We start from the raw sequence: 19864 nt of genomic DNA, 5'->3' as shown, positions 1-19864 counted from the left end.
TTCATCTCCTTTTGGTGAAGCCTCTGGTTGATCCACAAAGAGTCAACATCCACATCGACAATCCACACTGAGATCAAAAACACAATCCTTTGCATGTTTTTGTTCAGCATAGCTGCAAACGCGGCGGCACGAAAACACCAGAAAGCCCCGTGTTCGCCTCGATGTCCATCAGCATTTCAATGCACAAAAGCGGTCAAAGAGAGAAAAGAGAGAGGCAGAATAATAAAAAGGCACCCTGCGATGTTTTTTTTTTTTTCTAATTAAGGAGAGAAAGAAGGGGAAGGCGCGTGGAGATGTCTTCGCATCCGAGAGCGGTCGCACAGCAGTAATGGCATTGATTATTGGATCAGATAGATGGTGGTGATGATTCTGCTGCCGCTGATTTTCCTCCTCGAAATGGTCGGCTTGGAGATTGAACCAGACGCAGCAGCTACTTCCGGAATACGGAGAAGAAGAGGGAAAAAAAACCCTGTCCTCCCGTAAACAAGTCAGTATGTTTTCTTTTTTTCTAACTGGTCTTCCATCCGCCCGTGACGGTGATGCGCCTCTCTCTCCCAGTGCTCCCAGCTGCTGCGGGAAGGAGCTCCGGCTGCTTTATTGTTGACCAGCCGCTGTCCAGGGTGCTGATCTCCCCTCTGCTGACGTGTCCGCTGCGGCCACATGAACCGGGAGCCCGCGAAGTACGAACCGGAGGACCTGTGTGTGTGTGTGTGTGTGTGTGTGTGTGTGTGTGTGTGTGTGTGTGTGTGTGTGTGTGTGTGTGTGTGTGTGTGTGTGTGTGTGTGTGTGTGTGTGTGTGCAGTGGTGGAAGAAGTACACAGAGCCTTAATTGAAACATTAGTCCAAAAATCACAGAAGTCCCGAATCCGAAATGTAGTGTGTACTCCTTGCACACACACACACACACACACACACACACACACACACACACACACACACACACACACACACACACACACACACACACACACACACACACACACACACACACACACACACACACACAGAGACACAGACACACACACACACACACACACACACACACACACACACACACACACACACACACACACACACACACACACACACACATACACACACACACACACATACACACACCGCGCGCACACACACACACACACACACACACACACACACACACACACACACACACACACACACACACACACACACACACACACATACACACACACACACACACACACACACACACACACACACACACACACACATACACACACACACACACACAAATACAAAAATAAGAGTATTGTAGTACACACACACACACACACAGAGACACAGACACACACACACACACAGACACACACACACACACACACACACACAGACACACACACACACACACACACACACACACACACACACACACACACACACACAGAGACACAGACACACACACACACACAGACACACACACACACACACACACACACATACACACACACACACACACACACACACACACACACACACACACACACACAGAGACACACACACACACACATACACACACACACACACACACATACACACACACACACACACACACAAATACAAAAATAAGAGTATTGTAGTGTAGTAGTACTCAAGTAACTACTGTATGTCAAAAGTGTACTTAAGTGCCATACTTTAATTAATAAACAAGCTACATACCACCACTGTGCGTGTGTGTGTGTGTGTGTGTGTGTAGTGGTGGACGTACACAGATCCTTGACACAAGTTACGCTAAGTTAATCCTAGTATTCTGATAAATAATATATACAAAAGAGTATTTTAGTGTTGCAGTAACACTCAAGTAAAGTACAAGTATTTCAAAATTGTACTGTAAGTACGTCAGTATATAAACGTGTGTGTGTGTGCGTGTGTGTGTGTGTGTGTGTGTTTGTATGTCCATTACAAGTTAAAAGTCCTAGAATTCCAAAGAGTAGAAGTAGAGAGGTATTATCAATAAAATGTAATTAAAGTATGAAAAGTACTTATGCAGAATGGCTCCTTTTAAAGTAACACCAGCTCATTAAGTTATTATAGAATATCCTAATATTCTGTTTTTATCACAAACAAATATGTTAGTGTTGCAGTTCGTCAATGTGGAGCCACTTTTAGATACGTTGTATATTACTGTGTAGGTCAGTACTAGTACTTCGTCCTATCATATAAGCAGAATATGCATTTTTATTTAAATAGATATGTAGTGGAGTGGAAGTATAAAGAAGCATGTAAAGGCCACATTCAAGTAAAGTATGTCAAAAATAAACTAAATTTATTTATTGTATTTTGCAGTGGTGGAAAAAGTACACACATCCTTAACTTGAGTAAAAGTAGAAATATCACAGATACGAAAACATATGATGTGATATGATCGCATACTATGACATATGATAACATACGTTATTATATGATAGCATGATAAAACATACGATATAACATACAATACCATATGACGTCATATGATACGGTATGTTCAGATAACATACAATAACATATGATGTGATATGATCGCATACTATGACATATGATAACATACGATAACATACGTTATTATATGATAGCATGATAAAACATACAATATAACATACAATACCATATGACGTCATATGATACGGTATGTTCAGATAACATACAATAACATATGTTACCGTAACACACATCCTTAACTTAAGTAAAGTAGATATACCACAGTAAAAAGAAATCACACACTACAAGTAACAGCGACATGCATTGTTTCTTGTTGTTGTTTCATTAATTAATAAATTGTAGAGATATTTTGGCAACAGGCGTCCCCCATCCTTCGTTATGTCAGATTAACATTAATTGTTTCACACTTTTCCATATCCGGACGTAACATATTTGGGGGCTCGTCCGGGAGTTGAACCCGGAGCTGATTTTGCACACCTGTACTTACTCATTCACTCAATCAATCAATCAATCAATCAACCAATCAATCAATCAATCAATCAATCAATCAATCAATCAATCGATCAATCAATCATTCAATCAATCAATCAATCAATCATGCATGCAGCAACCCGGAGGAAGAGAGGGACGAGACACACATATAAAAACACATACCCCTATGTAACAGTGGAGTAGCAGTATAAAGTAGATTAAAATGGAAATACTCAAGTAAAGTACTCAAAAATAATACTTAAGTACAGTACTTGAGTAAACATACTTAGCTACATTCCACCAGTGAGTATTGCTGCTTTTACTTTAATAAATCATTCGAGTACCTTGATATCAATCCAACACTAGCACCACAGCAGATTTATACTTTGTATCAGCAGAGACCCTGAGGTGTCTACCAGCCATTACTCAAGCCACTGCTCTGCTGCGACTGATCCTGTTCCTGCAATACAGACAGCAGTTAACAAAATCTATGTGCACAATACACAGTACAGCTACTGAAAGTTCAGCGTGCAGCTCGTCACCGTGTCAGGTTTTTGAAGCTGTAAACAGCAGAGGAGCAAAGTGTCTCAGAGCAGTTTATCAGGATGATGAGACAAGGTAAATAATGAAACATCAGAGGTCACTTTAATCTGCAGTTTGCAGAGAACAAGAAAGCCTTCTATTGCCTCTTTCTCTCTCTGTCACACTCTGCATTCTCCTCCGTAGCAACACTTCCCACATAACCCCCTGTCACATCAATCCTGATTGATTTTTCACACTCTACTTGTTACAGATATGGATTTATTTTAAGCACAACACTTGATTTGAGATGCCATACCTCGGCTATCATGCCTTCTTTCCCTTATGAATAAATATATACAGTATGGTCAGTCAGTCCTGGAATGTATCTAAGTACATTTACTCAAGTGAGTATTTATATTTTGTGCTATTTTATACTTGCACTCCACTACAACTCAGAGGTAAATATTGTACTTTTTACTCCACTACTCTGACAGCTTTAGTTGCTTTTCAGTTTTTCATCCACTTCCAGATACATACCATAAAGTACGATAACATACAACATAATATATGATACAATAACATACAATATGATAACATACAACATAATACATGATACAATAACATACAATATGATAACATACAACATAATACATGATACAATAACATACAATATGATAACATACAACATAATACATGATACAATAACATACAATATGATAACATACAACATAATATATGATACAATAACATACAATATGATAACATACAACATAATACATGATACAATAACATACAATATGATAACATACAACATAATACATGATACAATAACATACAATATGATAACATACAACATAATACATGATACAATAACATACAATATGATAACATACAACATAATACATGATACAATAACATACAATATGATAACATACAACATAATACATGATACAATAACATACAATATGATAACATACAACATAATACATGATACAATAACATACAATATGATAACATACAACATAATACATGATACAATAACATACAATATGATAACATACAACATAATATATGATACAATAACATACAATATGATAACATACGATGTGATAACATAGGATATGATAACATACAATATGATAACATACAATATAATAACATACAATGTGATAACATACGATATAATAAAATACGATATGATAACATACAATATGATAACATACAATAACATATGATGTGATATCAGAACATATGATACGATAACATATGACAGGATAAGATAGGATAAGATAAAATACGATAACATATGTTAGCATGATAAAACATAGATATAACATGACTCCATATGATGTTATATAAGATAACATATGTTCCGATAACATATGATACGATAATATGCGTTGCATTAACATACGATCACATATGATAACAGATGATGTGATAACATACGATCACGAAAACATATGATTAACATACAATATAACATACGATATAACATATCATACTATTTGATGCGATATATGATAATGTTGCGATAACATATGTTGCGTTAACATATGATATGATAATATACAGTACGTTGTGTTAACATACAATCACATACAATATATGATAATATATGACACGATTAAATAAGATACGATAACATAAAATATTATAAAATAAGATAGGATGAACATACGATATTATAAAATAAGATACCATATATGATATGATAACACACGCCTTTATTGATCCCAAGCGGATGAGTATAGAAAGTAACACATAAATAATAAGAGGCACATTAAATAAACTGCAAAAGAATAAAATGAAATGCTTGTGATAAACTCAAGGATGAGAAAATTCTCCTCCTTCTTAAGCTAAATAAAGTCTTTAAAAAGTATTTTGGATCATCTGGAAAAATGCATCGTCACAAAGCTGAAAACATGAAAAGAGCCCTTTTTTAGAGAAACCTATAGTATAGTAGTATATAAAGGAGTTCAAATTAGCTCAACATACACATTAATGCAGCAGGAATATGAATCCAGAAACATCAAATATAACAGTTAAACACTGACAGGAAACATTTTACTGCACAATGAATGCTTTTACTTTAACTACTTTAAGTAGATAATGCTGAAACTTACTTATTTTGAATGTTATCAATGCAGGACTTCTACTTGTAGTGGCGTATTTCTGTAATGTGCGATTCCATTACGGTAAATTGTGTGGGAGGGTCATTTTATGATGATTCTGTGTGGGGGGAAGCATGGTGGTAAATGCTAATGAGGTGATCACTGGGGAAAAAAAGGTCTGTATGTAATGGTGTCTGTATCCAAAGGACTGAACATCCGGCTTTTTTTCAGATTATGAGATGAAGATTTCATGTCTGCGCATCAGCAAGTCGCATTTGTGAAGTTGGATAAATTTATACCTGCCACGTCAGCTCACAGGCAGACAGGGAAAGGTCCAGGGCCAGGACCAGGTCCAAAGGGAAGAGTCAGGATGAGGTTCAGGTTCTGGAAAGGTTCAATGCCCATGGCCTGGTCGGGCAGGGAATGATTGGAACTGGGCCAGTATATGAACTGAGGCTGATGAGGGAATGAGAAGCAAGTGAGTGGGAACAGGAGTTGGGTGGGGCCATGAATAAATTACTGAATGGGTCTACCGGGCACAGGCCCATAAGGTCAGGGGCCCTGACTCATGAAATGTTGCCGAAAAAAACACACAAAATGATCAAAAGGATATGCTAAATGACCACACTAGTATAGACAACAGACCAAAAATTATCAGAAAGAGATAACAAATGACTATAGGGATGCAAAATGACCACTAAGAGATACAAAACTTCTAAAAATAGTTGCATAACCACCACAAAAAGATGCAAAATTAATAAAAGTAGACACAAAACCCCTAAAAAAAGGTGCAAAATGCCTAAAAGTAGATGCAAAACAACCACAAAAATATGGAAAATGCCTAAAAGTAGATGCAAAACCACCACAAAAAAGATGCAAAACGACTAAAAACAGATGCAAAACCACCACAAAAAGATGCAAAATGCCTAAAAGTAGATGCAAAACCACCACAAAAAGGTGCAAAATGCCTGAAAGTAGATGCAAAACAACCACAAAAAAGATGCAAAACGACTAAAAATAGATGCAAAACAACAACAAAAAGATGCAAAACGACTAAATATAGATGCAAAACCACCACAAAAAGGTGCAAAATGCCTGAAAGTAGATGCAAAACCACCACAAAAAAGATGCAAAATGACTAAAAATAGATGCAAAACCACCACAAAAAGATGCAAAACGAAAAATGGAGATTAAATGACCAAAATGAGAATGATCTTTTGATGATCTCTGAATGATTTTAAAAGTGTGATATCGCTTTAAGACTCAAGCTCTCTGATGAACTCTGGACGTCACCTGTCCCGCCCTTCCATCTGAGGACTAACAACATGCATCCCCGCTCTGTTTCATTATTGATAGACCGTATTGACCTGTTTGTCTTCCGTCACTGATGAGAATGATTTGCCTTCCTGTTTGTCTTCGCTGAGGCTGTGAGAAGAATCTGGATGCAGATACAAACCCATTAAAAGCACACTGGTGTTTATCTCCCTGATCCTGTACGCACCTCTTATTGTTAATCTCTGTAACAATGAGACTACCTCCCTTTGGCCAATACCTCTCAGCTGTTGCACTATTATCTATGATTTATTTGCTTTGTCTGTTTTTTTTCTAACCAAGTTAATTTATCTTTACTTTTCCATGTTCAATTTTAAAACAACAAATCAAAAAAAATATGACTGTGAAACTTGGACTCTGTGCTGGATCCAAGGAACTGCTTCACCTGTTTTGCAGTGGGACAGGAATCATTGTCCTGTATGAAAGTTGCAGCTGATTGGAGACAATAACAGTGAAGGTGTTGCATGTTGCTGAAGGAGGTTCACGTAAACATTTAATTCACCTGCCATGGAGCTGAACAAGAGGCCCAACTCCTGCTGCAGAAAACATCCCCAAACCATGACGTGACATTAAAGTTCACTTTATTTGGGTCTGATGGGAACATTATGTTCAGAGTCGGACTGGGAACGACTGAATCCAAAGAGTCTGAAGAAGTCAGTTACATTTGAAGGAGGAAGTGTCAGAGTCCAGACCTAAACCCCATAGAGAATCTCTGGAAAATCCTCTACAACAAAGTAATGTGTAAGAAACCCACTCCAGTTAGTGAACTGTGGAAGAGACTGAGTCAGAATGGACGCAGATCAAACCAGAGCAGTGTGAGAAACTAGTGATGTCCTGTGGGCGCAGATGTGCTGAAGTCATTCAAAGCTGTGGCCTCTACACTTCCTGTTCATTTCTGAATCATAGAGAAGAAAACAACGTTTAAATCTTCTCTTCTGACACAATGAACACTATTTCTGTTTTCACAAAATAAAGGTTTTTGTTGAAGTGCCTTGGTTATTCATAAAAACATGTTAGTACAGCAGTGGTTTAGCCACAGCTGATATTCTATCAAATTATGAACGATAAAAAACAACAATATTTCAGAATAAATCAAGAATTAATACTTTGTTCTCTAATTTTGATCTCCAGTGTATCAGTGTATACACAAAAGTAATAATAATAATATTAATAGTAGTAGTAGTATATTTGAGCAATGTTAAGAATTTAAATTTTTTTTAAGTAGTTAGGATTGAAGTATATTTTGATGATTATGGAGATAATATTGTGAATCTGAATGATTCTGGCCAGTAGAATCGTGACATGGTGAAGTAGCTTTTGAGTATTTTTAACAGTCTAATATTGGCAGATCTGAACACTTAATATAGGAAACAATGTATTGGTCCCCGCTGATGTGAAGGCTGTCTTTATCCGGCCCCCGCGCTGAGAAGCTATACATAATTAGTTCTGCCTATAGGACGGGCCCTTATAAAAGCCATTCACCGTGGCGCTGCTCTGATATAATGGAGCAAATGTTTTAAGATCCTGCCTTCATGCGTCCGTGCTATATCTGTGAGAGGACAGATGGCCATCGCTGTTGGTGCAATTCTCCACAGCTTCTCCGAGCTAATACACCCGGCATATGGACATGCATCACAGGGTGGGGACTGGCACCGGGCCCTCAGGAGAGCACGCTGACAGGATATAGGGGGAGATGTGGTGCAGATTTACATAAAAGAAATAAATGCTGGTTCCAAGCCACAGGCAAAACGCTCAAAGGCACAAAGCCCTTAGCAGGCACATTTCTCTGACATAAATGTTCTTGCCTCTCAGGAAAGTGAACCTGCAGGAGCTCCCTGGCCAGGGTGTGCCAACGCCACAGATCAGGTCACGCCCTTTTTCATGAAGCTGGTGTTGGTGGTGGTGGTGGTGGTGGTGGGGGCTGCGGGGATGGTGACAGTCTGCCACGGGCCATTAAGACGAGGGCAGAGCAGCAGTTTATCCTCATTTAGGACAACCTTGGTTGAAAGGTATCTGGGATAATTTCCTTGTTCGTTGTCTCCTGTTCCCCCGCTCAGAGTGTACTTGAGCTCTCCTTCTGCTCTGCACCCCCCTCCCCAACCCCCCACCCCTACATAACTGGACCCATCCCAGCTGAAGGGATTAATGGCCTTACTGAGGAGAATATCCCAGGGAATCAAAAACTCCACCGCTTGACTAAATTCATTTCACAGCTGCCACGTTGATGATATCTACCTTCAACTAAAGGACACATCAATCTGCAAGATAACAGGCTTAAACAAATAATGAAATTCCTTTTTTTTTTTTTTTTTTAAAGCCACCAGTGTGCAGATTCCTCGCTTGTCTTGAGGTGTTTACTGGTGTCAGTCAGAGCAGAATGAAAGAACAAGAACAAATAGAGCTGCAGAGACTCGGTGCTGCCATCGTGTGGTGAAACGTCTCACATCTGTTGGTGAACTCTGTTCGTCCTCTGACAGCAGCTCAGTGCTGCAGGCACTTCAGTACAACTTTGAGGTACTTGCACTTTACTTAAGGGGAGACACCCCGGGCAAAATGAGCCATTTTAGTCAAGATTTTGGGCTGTTTTCCTTCCTTGACATGTCGTCTTTCAGACTGGGAGAATGAAACCATCCAAAATACAAATGTAGGTGTTTATTTTACTTCACGTTGTCTGTTTCTGTCCGTAGAGTTCTCCTAAATTCATTTGCATATTTAAACATATTTTCAGAAAACATTCAATACCAAAAAATAATTGTCTTAATGTCAGTAATAAATTGGGGAAGTTTCATGGTGATTTCTATTAGTTTTACCCTAGTCACCTTTAGTGTCTCGCAAAAATGAATTCTGCGATAAATATTTTTAAAGGTTTTTAAAACTTACAAAGACCAAACATTCCCATTTAACTCCAATCTACTGTGTATTCTTTAATAGAGGGGTTTGTTCATATATCACTCACCGCCTCATTTAGACATTTTATTCTTAAAAACATGTCGAAAATTGATTTTTTCTTAATGGCTGGTGCCTGATTTATGGAGTAATAAAAAGTGAAACTACTCATTATGCAGAATGGTCCATTTCAGATTCATAAATATCATATTGCATTATAATTATTGATGAATTAATGTGCTTTAATGTTGCAGCTGGTAAAAGGTGGAGCTCATTTCAATAACCCATACTGCCGGGTAGCTTAAGCTTTAATAATACATCATTTAGTTGATTTATTTTGTATTAATAATCTGAATCTGTATTTTAAAGCGGTCAGATAAATGCTGTGGAGTGGTCACAGAACAGTGCAGTATTTAGTAAAACACAACATTTACACCATTAAGGTTCCTTTTGTGGTTAATCTTTAAACAATGACTCAAGTCAAACAGTTTCCAATTTGAGGTTTTATTATTTGCAAAATTAAAATTCAAAAATTCAAGATACAATTGAATAACAAGTGCACACAAGTTCAAGGTGAGGTCTAATATTATGGCATAACGATGCTTAAGATCCGTCAAAATGTTTGTTTACACGATGACTCCAAAGTCAGCAGCAGGAAATCCATACGAGCCGAGGTGACAGGTTCAAGTAAAGACGTGGAATTACAGTTCGTGTTAGTCCTTTAAGTTAAAAGCAATTCAACGAGAAGAGAAAACACATCTTAAAAAGTTGAGCATTAATGAGCAGTGATTTATCAACAGGAAATGGCAAACATCAAAAACACCCTTAAACTTAACTTAAATAAATCCGGAACATATTTAACAAGGTCTTTTTTACACAAATCATTTAACACTGATGAACGAAAAAGAGCAGATGGCAACTGAGAACAAAACCATTCCACAAAAGAGGAAATGTTTCAAAATATTTAAAATAAAAAAAGAAGAAAAATAACTGCAACCAAGAGCACATTTTCACAATTAACACTATTTTTAAAAACTGGGTTCTTCATAAGCACTTTTAGCCAAATTTACCCAATTACTTCAAATCAAACATGATTTTTTAAAAACTTTTTTTTGTTGGTGATTTGTTAATCCAGTTACACAGGAGGTTATGAAACGTACCTGAATCCACTTCTCTACTACCAGAACCTAAACTCAAACAACATCACTGTGCAACACAAAAGGAACATACTAAATACGGGAGGGTGGATTATTGCGGCCGTCAAAGACCTCAACTATGCAGGCAAACCCCCCCGACTAGAAGAGCGGGCAACTACATGGCAAACCCACGAGAAGGATTTCTAAAAGATTATGTACAACATCAAGGCTGCAGTCCATCGGCATCCTAATATCTCCGACTGTTAATAGTTAGTTGGCTCAGTTACAGTTCATAAATAGTTTTTGAACCCCAATGACTAGCAACTACATCACCTAACATCTATTCCTGCTCCTTCAGGCCCCGAGCACACAGAGCGCGTTTTGCAGTTGCGTCTTTTATTTTTTTTTTTTTGCTGTGAAAGCCAGCCCCGACGCTGGTTTGTTTGTGAGGCGGTGTCATCCTGGTAAAATGTGGTGTAGTGGAGGAGGTTTAGAGTATTTTGCCTGGTGTTTTATAGATTTGTTTTTTATGTGAGCAGTTCATTAGGGATACTGTTTTTGTTGTTTGTTTCTCTTTTTTTCCCACATGCCAGACCCAAATATAGATGTTAAAGTTGCAGTCTGTAAGATTTTCCTCCAGTCAACGGACTTCAGTTTCTATCTATCAAAGATGGTGAATGAGCACATGAGAAATACGATCTGAGTGTCTGCGGCGACTTTCCCACACCAAAATCAAACCCTTCTCTCTTGGGACCTCCTTTCAGTGTGGAGCATGTGAAGGCATCACGCCGCATCGCCGCAGATCTACTGACGCCACACAGTCGACACTGTTTGGTTTCCAGAGGAACTCTGGGAGATGAAGTCCCACAGGCGCGCCTGCAGTTACATCTTACCGCCAAAGAGGCCGCTAGAAACAAAGTATCTAATTTCTTACGGATTACAACTTGAAACCAAGATCAAAATGAAGGCCAAATGAGTGTGGTAGGAGGGTAGCAAGTATGGTCGGTGACGTAGCCTCACCCCTTTCTGCCCCTGGCCTGATGCGGTGTCACGGCTGGTGTGATCCCATCACAAGATGGTTTCTAGGTTTTCCGCTCTGATTCCCCCCCCCCCCCCCTAGCCTTCGGGACGCTCCTGCAAAAACACGAGCCGCCTGACAAGCGAAGAGCAGATCTCTTCCCTTTCATTGAAAACAATTACAAAAAGCTTCCCCAGGCTGCTCAAACACGCTCTGTCCAATCAGGGCCTAATCCTGTTAAATCCCGGCATTTGTGGCATCTGAAAAAAACATTTACATACAATTCAAAAACTACTTTACACCACATATCCAGTACGTGCCTTCATTTCCCCTCCTCGGCTGGACAAACTGATCACACTGGACATGTTTACAGCTCTACACATCACCGACAGCACTGACCAGAGGGTTATATTTGTCGTTATGTGGTGGCACTACATTAGAGACAAAGAGGAAAGAATTCAAGGTGCATACAAGTTATTTTGTTGGACACGGTACGGTACGGTACAGTCATTTTGGTTGGTGTGCGGAATGAAATTGACTGTTTTGTCTATGCAGGCGAAGGACACATGCAGAGATGTCTCATCCCTTTGTTACATAGTTGGAAACTAGCACGAAATCTGGCACTCACATCAAGGATGGGTCACGATACCGACACACTTCTTGGTGTTACAAGTTATCCTTTCATATATAAGTATCCAGGGCATTCCGCTGGAGCTCAGGCAACATTTCTGGACAGGTTGTTGTAGTTTCTCAGTCTCAGGTGAAGGGGTGTGTGTGTGTGTGTGTGTGTGTGTGTGTTTGTCAGGTGCTGTGTGTGCTCGTCCATTCTGTGTCTCCGTGGTTTGTGTGGTCTTGGTTGTATGTCTGCCTCTAGATGTGCATGATTCTATGTTTACCAGTGTGTTCTGAAACTGCATCTACGGCGCAGCGCTGCGTACGTGGGACAGACTATAGGAAAGCACTTGGGTTCGCTCGTGGATCCTTCTGGTTCCTGTAGCGCACGGCAAGCCACACTCCCAGGATCTGGTAAGAGACAGAAAAGATAAACGCACGGTCACACCACACACAATTATTCAGATATGTGGTGCTAGAAACTTGGTGACGTAGGGACGAGCTTACCGCTGACACGCTAATCACTCACTCCTGGCATTTTGACCTCAATATTCTTCATCATTTTATTGAGAGTCACTAAACCCTGTTGCTAACAGGACAATTACTTCACTGTCTCATAACTGTGTGCAAACTATTCCTCTTCAGTGAAGCAGTTGTCCCACAGAGTGGATCACATGGCAGTTAATACAGGGTCTGTGCAGGTTTTTAACTAGTTAAAATTCAAGACTTTTAAAGCCCATAATGAAATTAAAGGTTAATGTCAGAATCAGTTTGAAATAAGTCACTTTTGTCCTTGTGATGGCAGGCGTTTATGTTTTTCTGACTGTCTTTATATTTAAGTTCTTAATTTGAGCATTTTCTTGCACAAAGGGAAGCAAACTTCAAATTCATTCATTCAAGTTGCTGAATTTGTTCACGGTTCCTTTAACAAAACACAATAGTTTTTTTATGCAAACCACATCATCCCAATTCGGCATCAATGACAGATCTTTCCCGCCCCAGGAAACTTTCTCCTTTATCATTTAAAACATTTTACTGCATCAATGGACTAATATTGATTTTTGTCTTAAGCCCAGTTCAGACCAAAGACTCGCAACGCAACAAGTTGAAACTTGCAACTACTTGCAACATGCGGGTCTGCAGCGTTCTGAAAGCTGTCGGTTCAGACGAGACAAGATGGTGTATCATCTCCATAGCAACGCCTCTCTGTACTTCCGTTCTGACCTCTGACTTTTGTTCATAGCTGGATATAATTTGTAGCATTATCAAATATAAATGAATGAGTACAGGGACAGTGAGATACTCGCTACAGCTGCAAATCTATAGAGATGAAACAGAAAATATCATTTTATTTCCCTGATTCACTTTGTTCTGGATTACCTCTCTCTCTCTCTCTCTTGCACGTCCTTTTTTTAATAAATGTTTGTTAAATATATCCTTGCTGTTCTTGGTGGTGGTGGTGGTTTTTTGTGCTAAAATAAAACAAATCAAATTATTTTCAACAGGTTTCAACCCAGCACTATTCGTTAAACTTGTACTTACCCATAATATATGAGCGTTAACAGAAACGACACACACTAGCTGGGTATACTCGGATAAATTCTGACAGTTTCCATCAATGTTCATGTTAGTTTTGTTACAGTGTGATCAATACAAACATTTTTCCAAAAACACACTTAAAAGCGACACCTATACAAGTAACCTTTGCAATCCAATTAATAGAGACATGTTAGGGCCTACAATTCTGATTACTGGATTTTAGGCTTTTTAAGGACCCGCGGAAACCCTGCAATAAACTACGACAGTGTCCATGTTCTTATCTCTGTCTAACAAATGCAAATGCCTGCGTTTAAGTTCTCCAAAGTTGAACTGGACCCGTGAACGGTGGTAGGTCTTTAGAGCGAACAAGAAACCTGCCAACTTTGTGATTAATGACTGAGAAAAGCCCAATTTGAACTTGAATTTCACCCCCAGGAAGAGGACACGGGCACGTGTGCACATCCATTTGGCTAAATATTACAATCATTCCAGTCAGCGTGCAACATTGAACTCGATTCAGTGCGTTTCTCTTTGTCCTTCAAAGACTTATTAGACGGATTAAATGAGTGGGCGGGTGTCAGATGTAGGTTTGGAGACCCGACACTCACCTCTGTGAAGCTGAAGAAGAGCCCGACGCCCCCGAGGATCTTCAGAGCCGTTGTTGCATGAGTCAGCATCATATCCCCGCAGGTGTGACAGCCGAGAATGTTCTTTTTGCATAACTGGAGAGAAAGACACAAAAAAAGAACAAGAGTCTTTTAGTCTTCAGCAGTATGAGTCAGCTAAGCCACTATTAGCTACCAGAATCTGAGAAGTACAGAAAAAGAAAACTATTTTTAACTTACACTGGTGAAGGGAAATGCTTATGTGACTTTTAAACACGAAGTATACTGTGAAACTGCAATAGTTATCCATGCTACAGGTAAACATTTTGTTTATAGAAAATAAAGAAGCAGAAGAAAGTTATATAGTTCCATTATGTAGCAACTCAAATCTGCGATTGTGCTGCTCAAGCAGGTTTTCTATTAAGAAATAATGTGTTTTTTTTCTTGAGGTTGTGATGAAAAAGGTGATATCTCCAGACTCACAGCGGGGCAGTTCTGCGTGTCCTTGTCAAACTGTACCCGGCTGGCAGTGCTGTTGAGCAGCCCGCAGCAGTTCAGCTGACTCTCCAAGTCCATCTTGGTCTTGTTTTCCATTATTCCCCAAGTTGAGTTCAGAAGTGCCTCCTGGAAAAGCAAATAAGACGAATGAAATAAAGTGAATTTCTCGTAAAGAGTCACAAAGTGGTTATTATGCAGGCTGACATACTTTAAATTATAAAAATGAACATGGCTAAAACTGTTAAATAGAGTTTGCTCACCTGCTGCCCGCGGTTCATTGCCAGGCAGGAACAGGAAACTCCGAATTGGAACAGGAAAACGATAAAAAGAATGACCATGTACTGGGAGCACAAGGTCAAGGAAACAACAACAACAACAACAACAACCACAACCACCACCTTGGGCTGGGCCATTAATCCAATTCTGTTTTCAATTACGATTTTGCCTTCTAACAATTATTTTGCTGAGTTACTGACTTAAGTACATTGAACATAGTTTAGGAGTTTTCAGTCAGCTGAAGCAGTGTCTGCAAAAATTTGCTCTTATTTATTTTTATTGAATTTATGTTCTGTAGTTTTACCTTACAACATTGTTGATCTTTTTATTTTTAGCTAATTTATTACTATTTATTATATTTTTTTATTATTGATTTGAATGTATATATACACACACACAGTATAATAAAGCATATCATTTATATATATATATATATATATATATATATATATATATAAATGATATGCTTTATTATTCATCATTTGTTGATATTATTTTTTAGTTGGTCAGTTTTTCCAGTTGAATTATATTTAAAGTTAAGAGAAGCTCTGAAAGTTCAATGTGTGATGTTTCCAAATCCTATTAATAACTGCATTGAAATCTCAACATTGACCAAAAATAATCCTGATTAGTGCCATAAAGTTACCGCCGTAACACAACCACAGTTTCAGATCACACTTCACTGCGACTGACCCGACAACCATGTTTGCATCAGCGCCAACGAGGGGAAAGGATACAAAGAAAAGCATGACTTGGTGGTGGTGTATTGCTCCGATGAGTCCAACAATAGCGATGAGCAGCAGGAAGACGCCCACCGCGATGACCCCTCCGATGATGTGGATGCTTGACACCAGGCCGAACCCCTTCCCCCATGCTGCTACTCCGATCAGCAGCAGCCCGACCAGCTGGAGGGAGCAGAGGGAAAGCAAGTTAACCAGAGTCAGCTGAGGCAGCGTGCATCTGATGGGACTGAGCTTATCACATGCTCACGGTTATCATTTCAACACCAGTTAGGTCTTTGAAGATTTAAGTTAAAGTGCCAAATAAATAATGCAAAGAAGCAATGCAACAGAGAAAGAAACAGATTCAAAGTCTAATGTTAACTGTTCACGTGGCCCTTGTTCATCAGAAACAAAGACACTGAGTCCATTGTTCTGCTTTGCTTCTTATAGTGATTACTTCTAAACTCCAACAGTCTCACTTATTTTCTGTAATATTAATGGTGTTTAACTTTGATGGGAGCTAAACGAACATTACACAAGGACGACCAAGGGTGTTGCTCTTTTCATGAGGGGAATATTTGTAATATTTGTCCTTCCTTTCTTTAAATGTCTTCTTTCACTTCTGTCACTAGTGCCCTGACTCTGACTACAGCGTCACACTCGTGACTGTTACAGTGACTCAGCTGTCAACATGATGCGAGGCATGCGTTTACATCATGCTCCAAAGTTTTCTGACTGGGTGGGGCCGTGTCTCAATCAATTGCCTCCTTCAGCATTGAGGCGACCGCTTGGCTCCGAGTGTGTTACAACAGCAGTGACAATGCTGTGTCTTTCACAAAGTGCATACCTGGCAGACTTATAAAGAATTAGGACAGCAGGTGCAGAGTGAGTCAGAGGAACTCAATCAAGTCATTTTTGACTCAGAAAATGTGATGATATGGTGGTTATGTCTAACCTAAACTGTGGGTACACGACTGTCTCTACAATAGTATTAGAATTAAAATATGACGCACAAACAGAGGGACAATTCACTTCAGTTATAAGCTTAGAAAACTGGATAACTTAACGGCAATGCAGTATGGCAACACTTAGTCAAGATATACTGTACCGGCCAAAACTTTAGATGAAACTATCAGAACTCAGTAGGGCTACAACTAACATTTAATAAACAACGAATTGCTCTATATAAGACACCAGAAAAAGTGGGAAATGCTCACCACAATTTACCACATCTTCAATTTGACACCTTCAAATAGATTTTTCTGACTAATAGTCCAAAATCAAATGATATTCAGATTATTATCATAAAAGCCAAAGAAATTTCAGAAATTGTTGTTTATATTTTGCTTTATTTGCACTCTTTCCTACTTTGTACTGCAACTGCTGCACAACTATTTCCCTTTTAGATAAATCTATCTTATCTCAATGGACCAATCTGTTCAGCTCAACACAATATAAATAGGCTCGGCAGGTGAAAAGACACGACAGGTTAGTTAAACATTAATCAGGGGGTGACAGTGACAGTTGTCAGGTTGCCATACCACCAGGAATAACTGCATAGTATCTTTAATTGTTTTAAATTTCAGATTGCTAAAAATGGCAACCATATTTCATATTTGGCAAGCAAATATAGAAATATGGTTTGTGATGGGACAATTACTTGTTTTTATGTTGACTCTGGTACTTTCTGAGGCTGTAGTCCCTCCATAACTGTACCTCAAATATATGTAGAAGCAAAGTAACAAGACAATACAAACACCACAAACCACAGCCTTACAATTCACCATGAAGTACAACCTCATGCTGCTGAAGCGACTATCGGCTGAAAACAACAGAAGTACTTTGATTTGGTTTGATTTACAAGAGTACCCTTTCCAAATGTTTTGTAAACAAGTGTATTAACAAAGATGGATTTATTACTTATTCTTAACAATCCCAAATATTCGACAGATGAAATTTATTTGACCATTATCATAACAAAAAATACTATATCCATTAAATGATTTGGCTTAAACTACCCTCCTTTTATTCTTCTATAAAGATTCAGATTGTAATCATATATTTTTGATAGTCTTCATTCCTTTTTATATGTTTTACTGTCTTTGTACATTTAAATGTATCCTATTATTGTTTAAACATATAGAAATACATGTTTGGTATTTTGTATTACTCTAGAACATATAATAAAAGTAATGTTTATGTTGAATCAAGTCCAATCTGGCCTCTCAGCCATTCTTCTCCACAGGGCTTATTTTCCTAAAAGGTCATATTTACTCCAGGAGTGTTGCATGGTGAGTTTATGTTAGCCGAGCTGAAGCCAACATGTTGACTATGACAACCCACATGACTGACACAAACAAACACATGAGCAGATTCAATCTTGTTGTGACAAGCTCGGGATCCGGATAAGGAGCGAGGATGTTAGAGTTAAACAATCCAAGCATGTCAATTTGTACGTGTTTTTTTTTCTCTCGGGTCAGCAGGGCTCCCAGGTAACGGTACAAGTCAAATTCAGGCAGTTCACGGTGCGTTTTTATGCTTTTCCAGCACCTTACAGCTGTGGTCAGTATTCAACATGATGATTATTGCACTTATTCGTCACATTAAATGAATATATATAAACAACCAACATAATGTTTCAGGCGTTTTCTAGAGAAGGGCGACAAAACCAACTCCACAGAAATATAATCCCCAACTATTTTGATCATCTGTTAATCATCAACACTGATTTTTCATGCAAACATATCAGAAAAATGTTGTTTTCGTCCCTCAAGTATGGCTGTCTTATATTCTCTGTGTTATAACATATACGCCATCCTATACAACATAACGTTTTAAGCACTTTTGAAACCCCACACTAAAATTAGGGTGTTTTCAAGGATTTCCCAGCACCTATAAGAATCCTGAGGGTAGCTTCATACACATAATGGCGACAGCTGACAGGCTAGCTACGGTTAGCTCAAAATGACTACATTTCAGTCTAACCAACGTACACTACAGATGTCTAACTTTTAACTATGGAATAAACAAAGAATGAGTCCATACCGTTGAATCGGCTGCAAAATAAAAACAGAGGAATGTGAAACAAAAGCTAGTTTAGCATGCTAACCTGACGCTAGTTCATTCAGAAGCTAGTCAGGCTACGCTAACGTAGCTAAGGTAGGTAGCTGAGAGTTAGCATGATGACCCGTTTTGAACACTCACCATGTAAACCACGTTCAGGGAACAAAGCGCATTTTTGGAGCAGGTGAAACCGCCGCAGACCATATTCGACCCAAACCTCTCACGGCTCTAATGAATAAGACTTAATTTAACACCAAATCAATCAGTGTTGTCGCTTCCCTGCTCCGCAGCGCCGCTAACGCCTGAACACAAGAGGGCGTATCTGATGACGTGCTTGTGACGCATCTGACGTCAGGGTGTCATGCGTCATCATTTCAGGAAAAAACAAAGTACATTTCTTTAAATTGAATTAAAATAATAAAGAAATATAAAACATAAAAATTATAAAACAAATCGCCTCTGTACAATAATAATAGTTTAGTAATATTTTAATGATAATATAATAACTCTTCTTCTATTTTAATTGGGAAAATCAATGTCCCGTTATGTCCATGACCCATTTTTGACCCCTAGAAATTCTACAGAATCCTGCTCGTACAGTATCTGTACA

The 19864-nt window shown here is 38.7% G+C and overlaps 1 protein-coding gene across 1 annotated transcript; it reads right to left on the bottom strand.

Moving 5' to 3' along the window:
* Window positions 1–10292: 10292 nt before the first annotated feature.
* Window positions 10293–19545, bottom strand: tspan31 (tetraspanin 31). The gene is made up of 6 exons (XM_083920224.1): window positions 19396–19545; window positions 16207–16374; window positions 15454–15534; window positions 15179–15319; window positions 14699–14812; window positions 10293–12962 (listed from the first exon to the last, which is right to left on the bottom strand). The coding sequence occupies exons 1-6, from the start codon at window positions 19456–19458 to the stop codon at window positions 12888–12890; spliced, it is 642 nt and encodes a 213-aa protein (XP_083776350.1). The 5' UTR covers window positions 19459–19545; the 3' UTR covers window positions 10293–12887.
* Between the last annotated feature and the right edge of the window lie 319 nt (window positions 19546–19864).

This window comes from Echiichthys vipera, assembly GCF_963691815.1.
Source record: "Echiichthys vipera genome assembly, chromosome: 9".
NCBI lineage: Eukaryota > Metazoa > Chordata > Actinopteri > Perciformes > Trachinidae > Echiichthys > Echiichthys vipera.
The sequence above is the reverse complement of the archived record's forward strand: the minus strand, read 5'-3'. Positions and strand labels throughout refer to the sequence as shown.

Bases quoted from the DNA above. Each gene is read 5' to 3' on its own strand.
- tspan31 (XM_083920224.1), bottom strand. From the start codon at position 19,458: ATGGTCTGCGGCGGTTTCACCTGCTCCAAAAATGCGCTTTGTTCCCTG. The intron at 16,375-19,395 runs GTGAGTGTTCAA...TGCTCCCTCCAG, and splicing joins CCCTGAACGTGGTTTACATG to CTGGTCGGGCTGCTGCTGAT. The intron at 15,320-15,453 runs GTGAGCAAACTC...TTGCTTTTCCAG, and splicing joins CAATGAACCGCGGGCAGCAG to GAGGCACTTCTGAACTCAAC.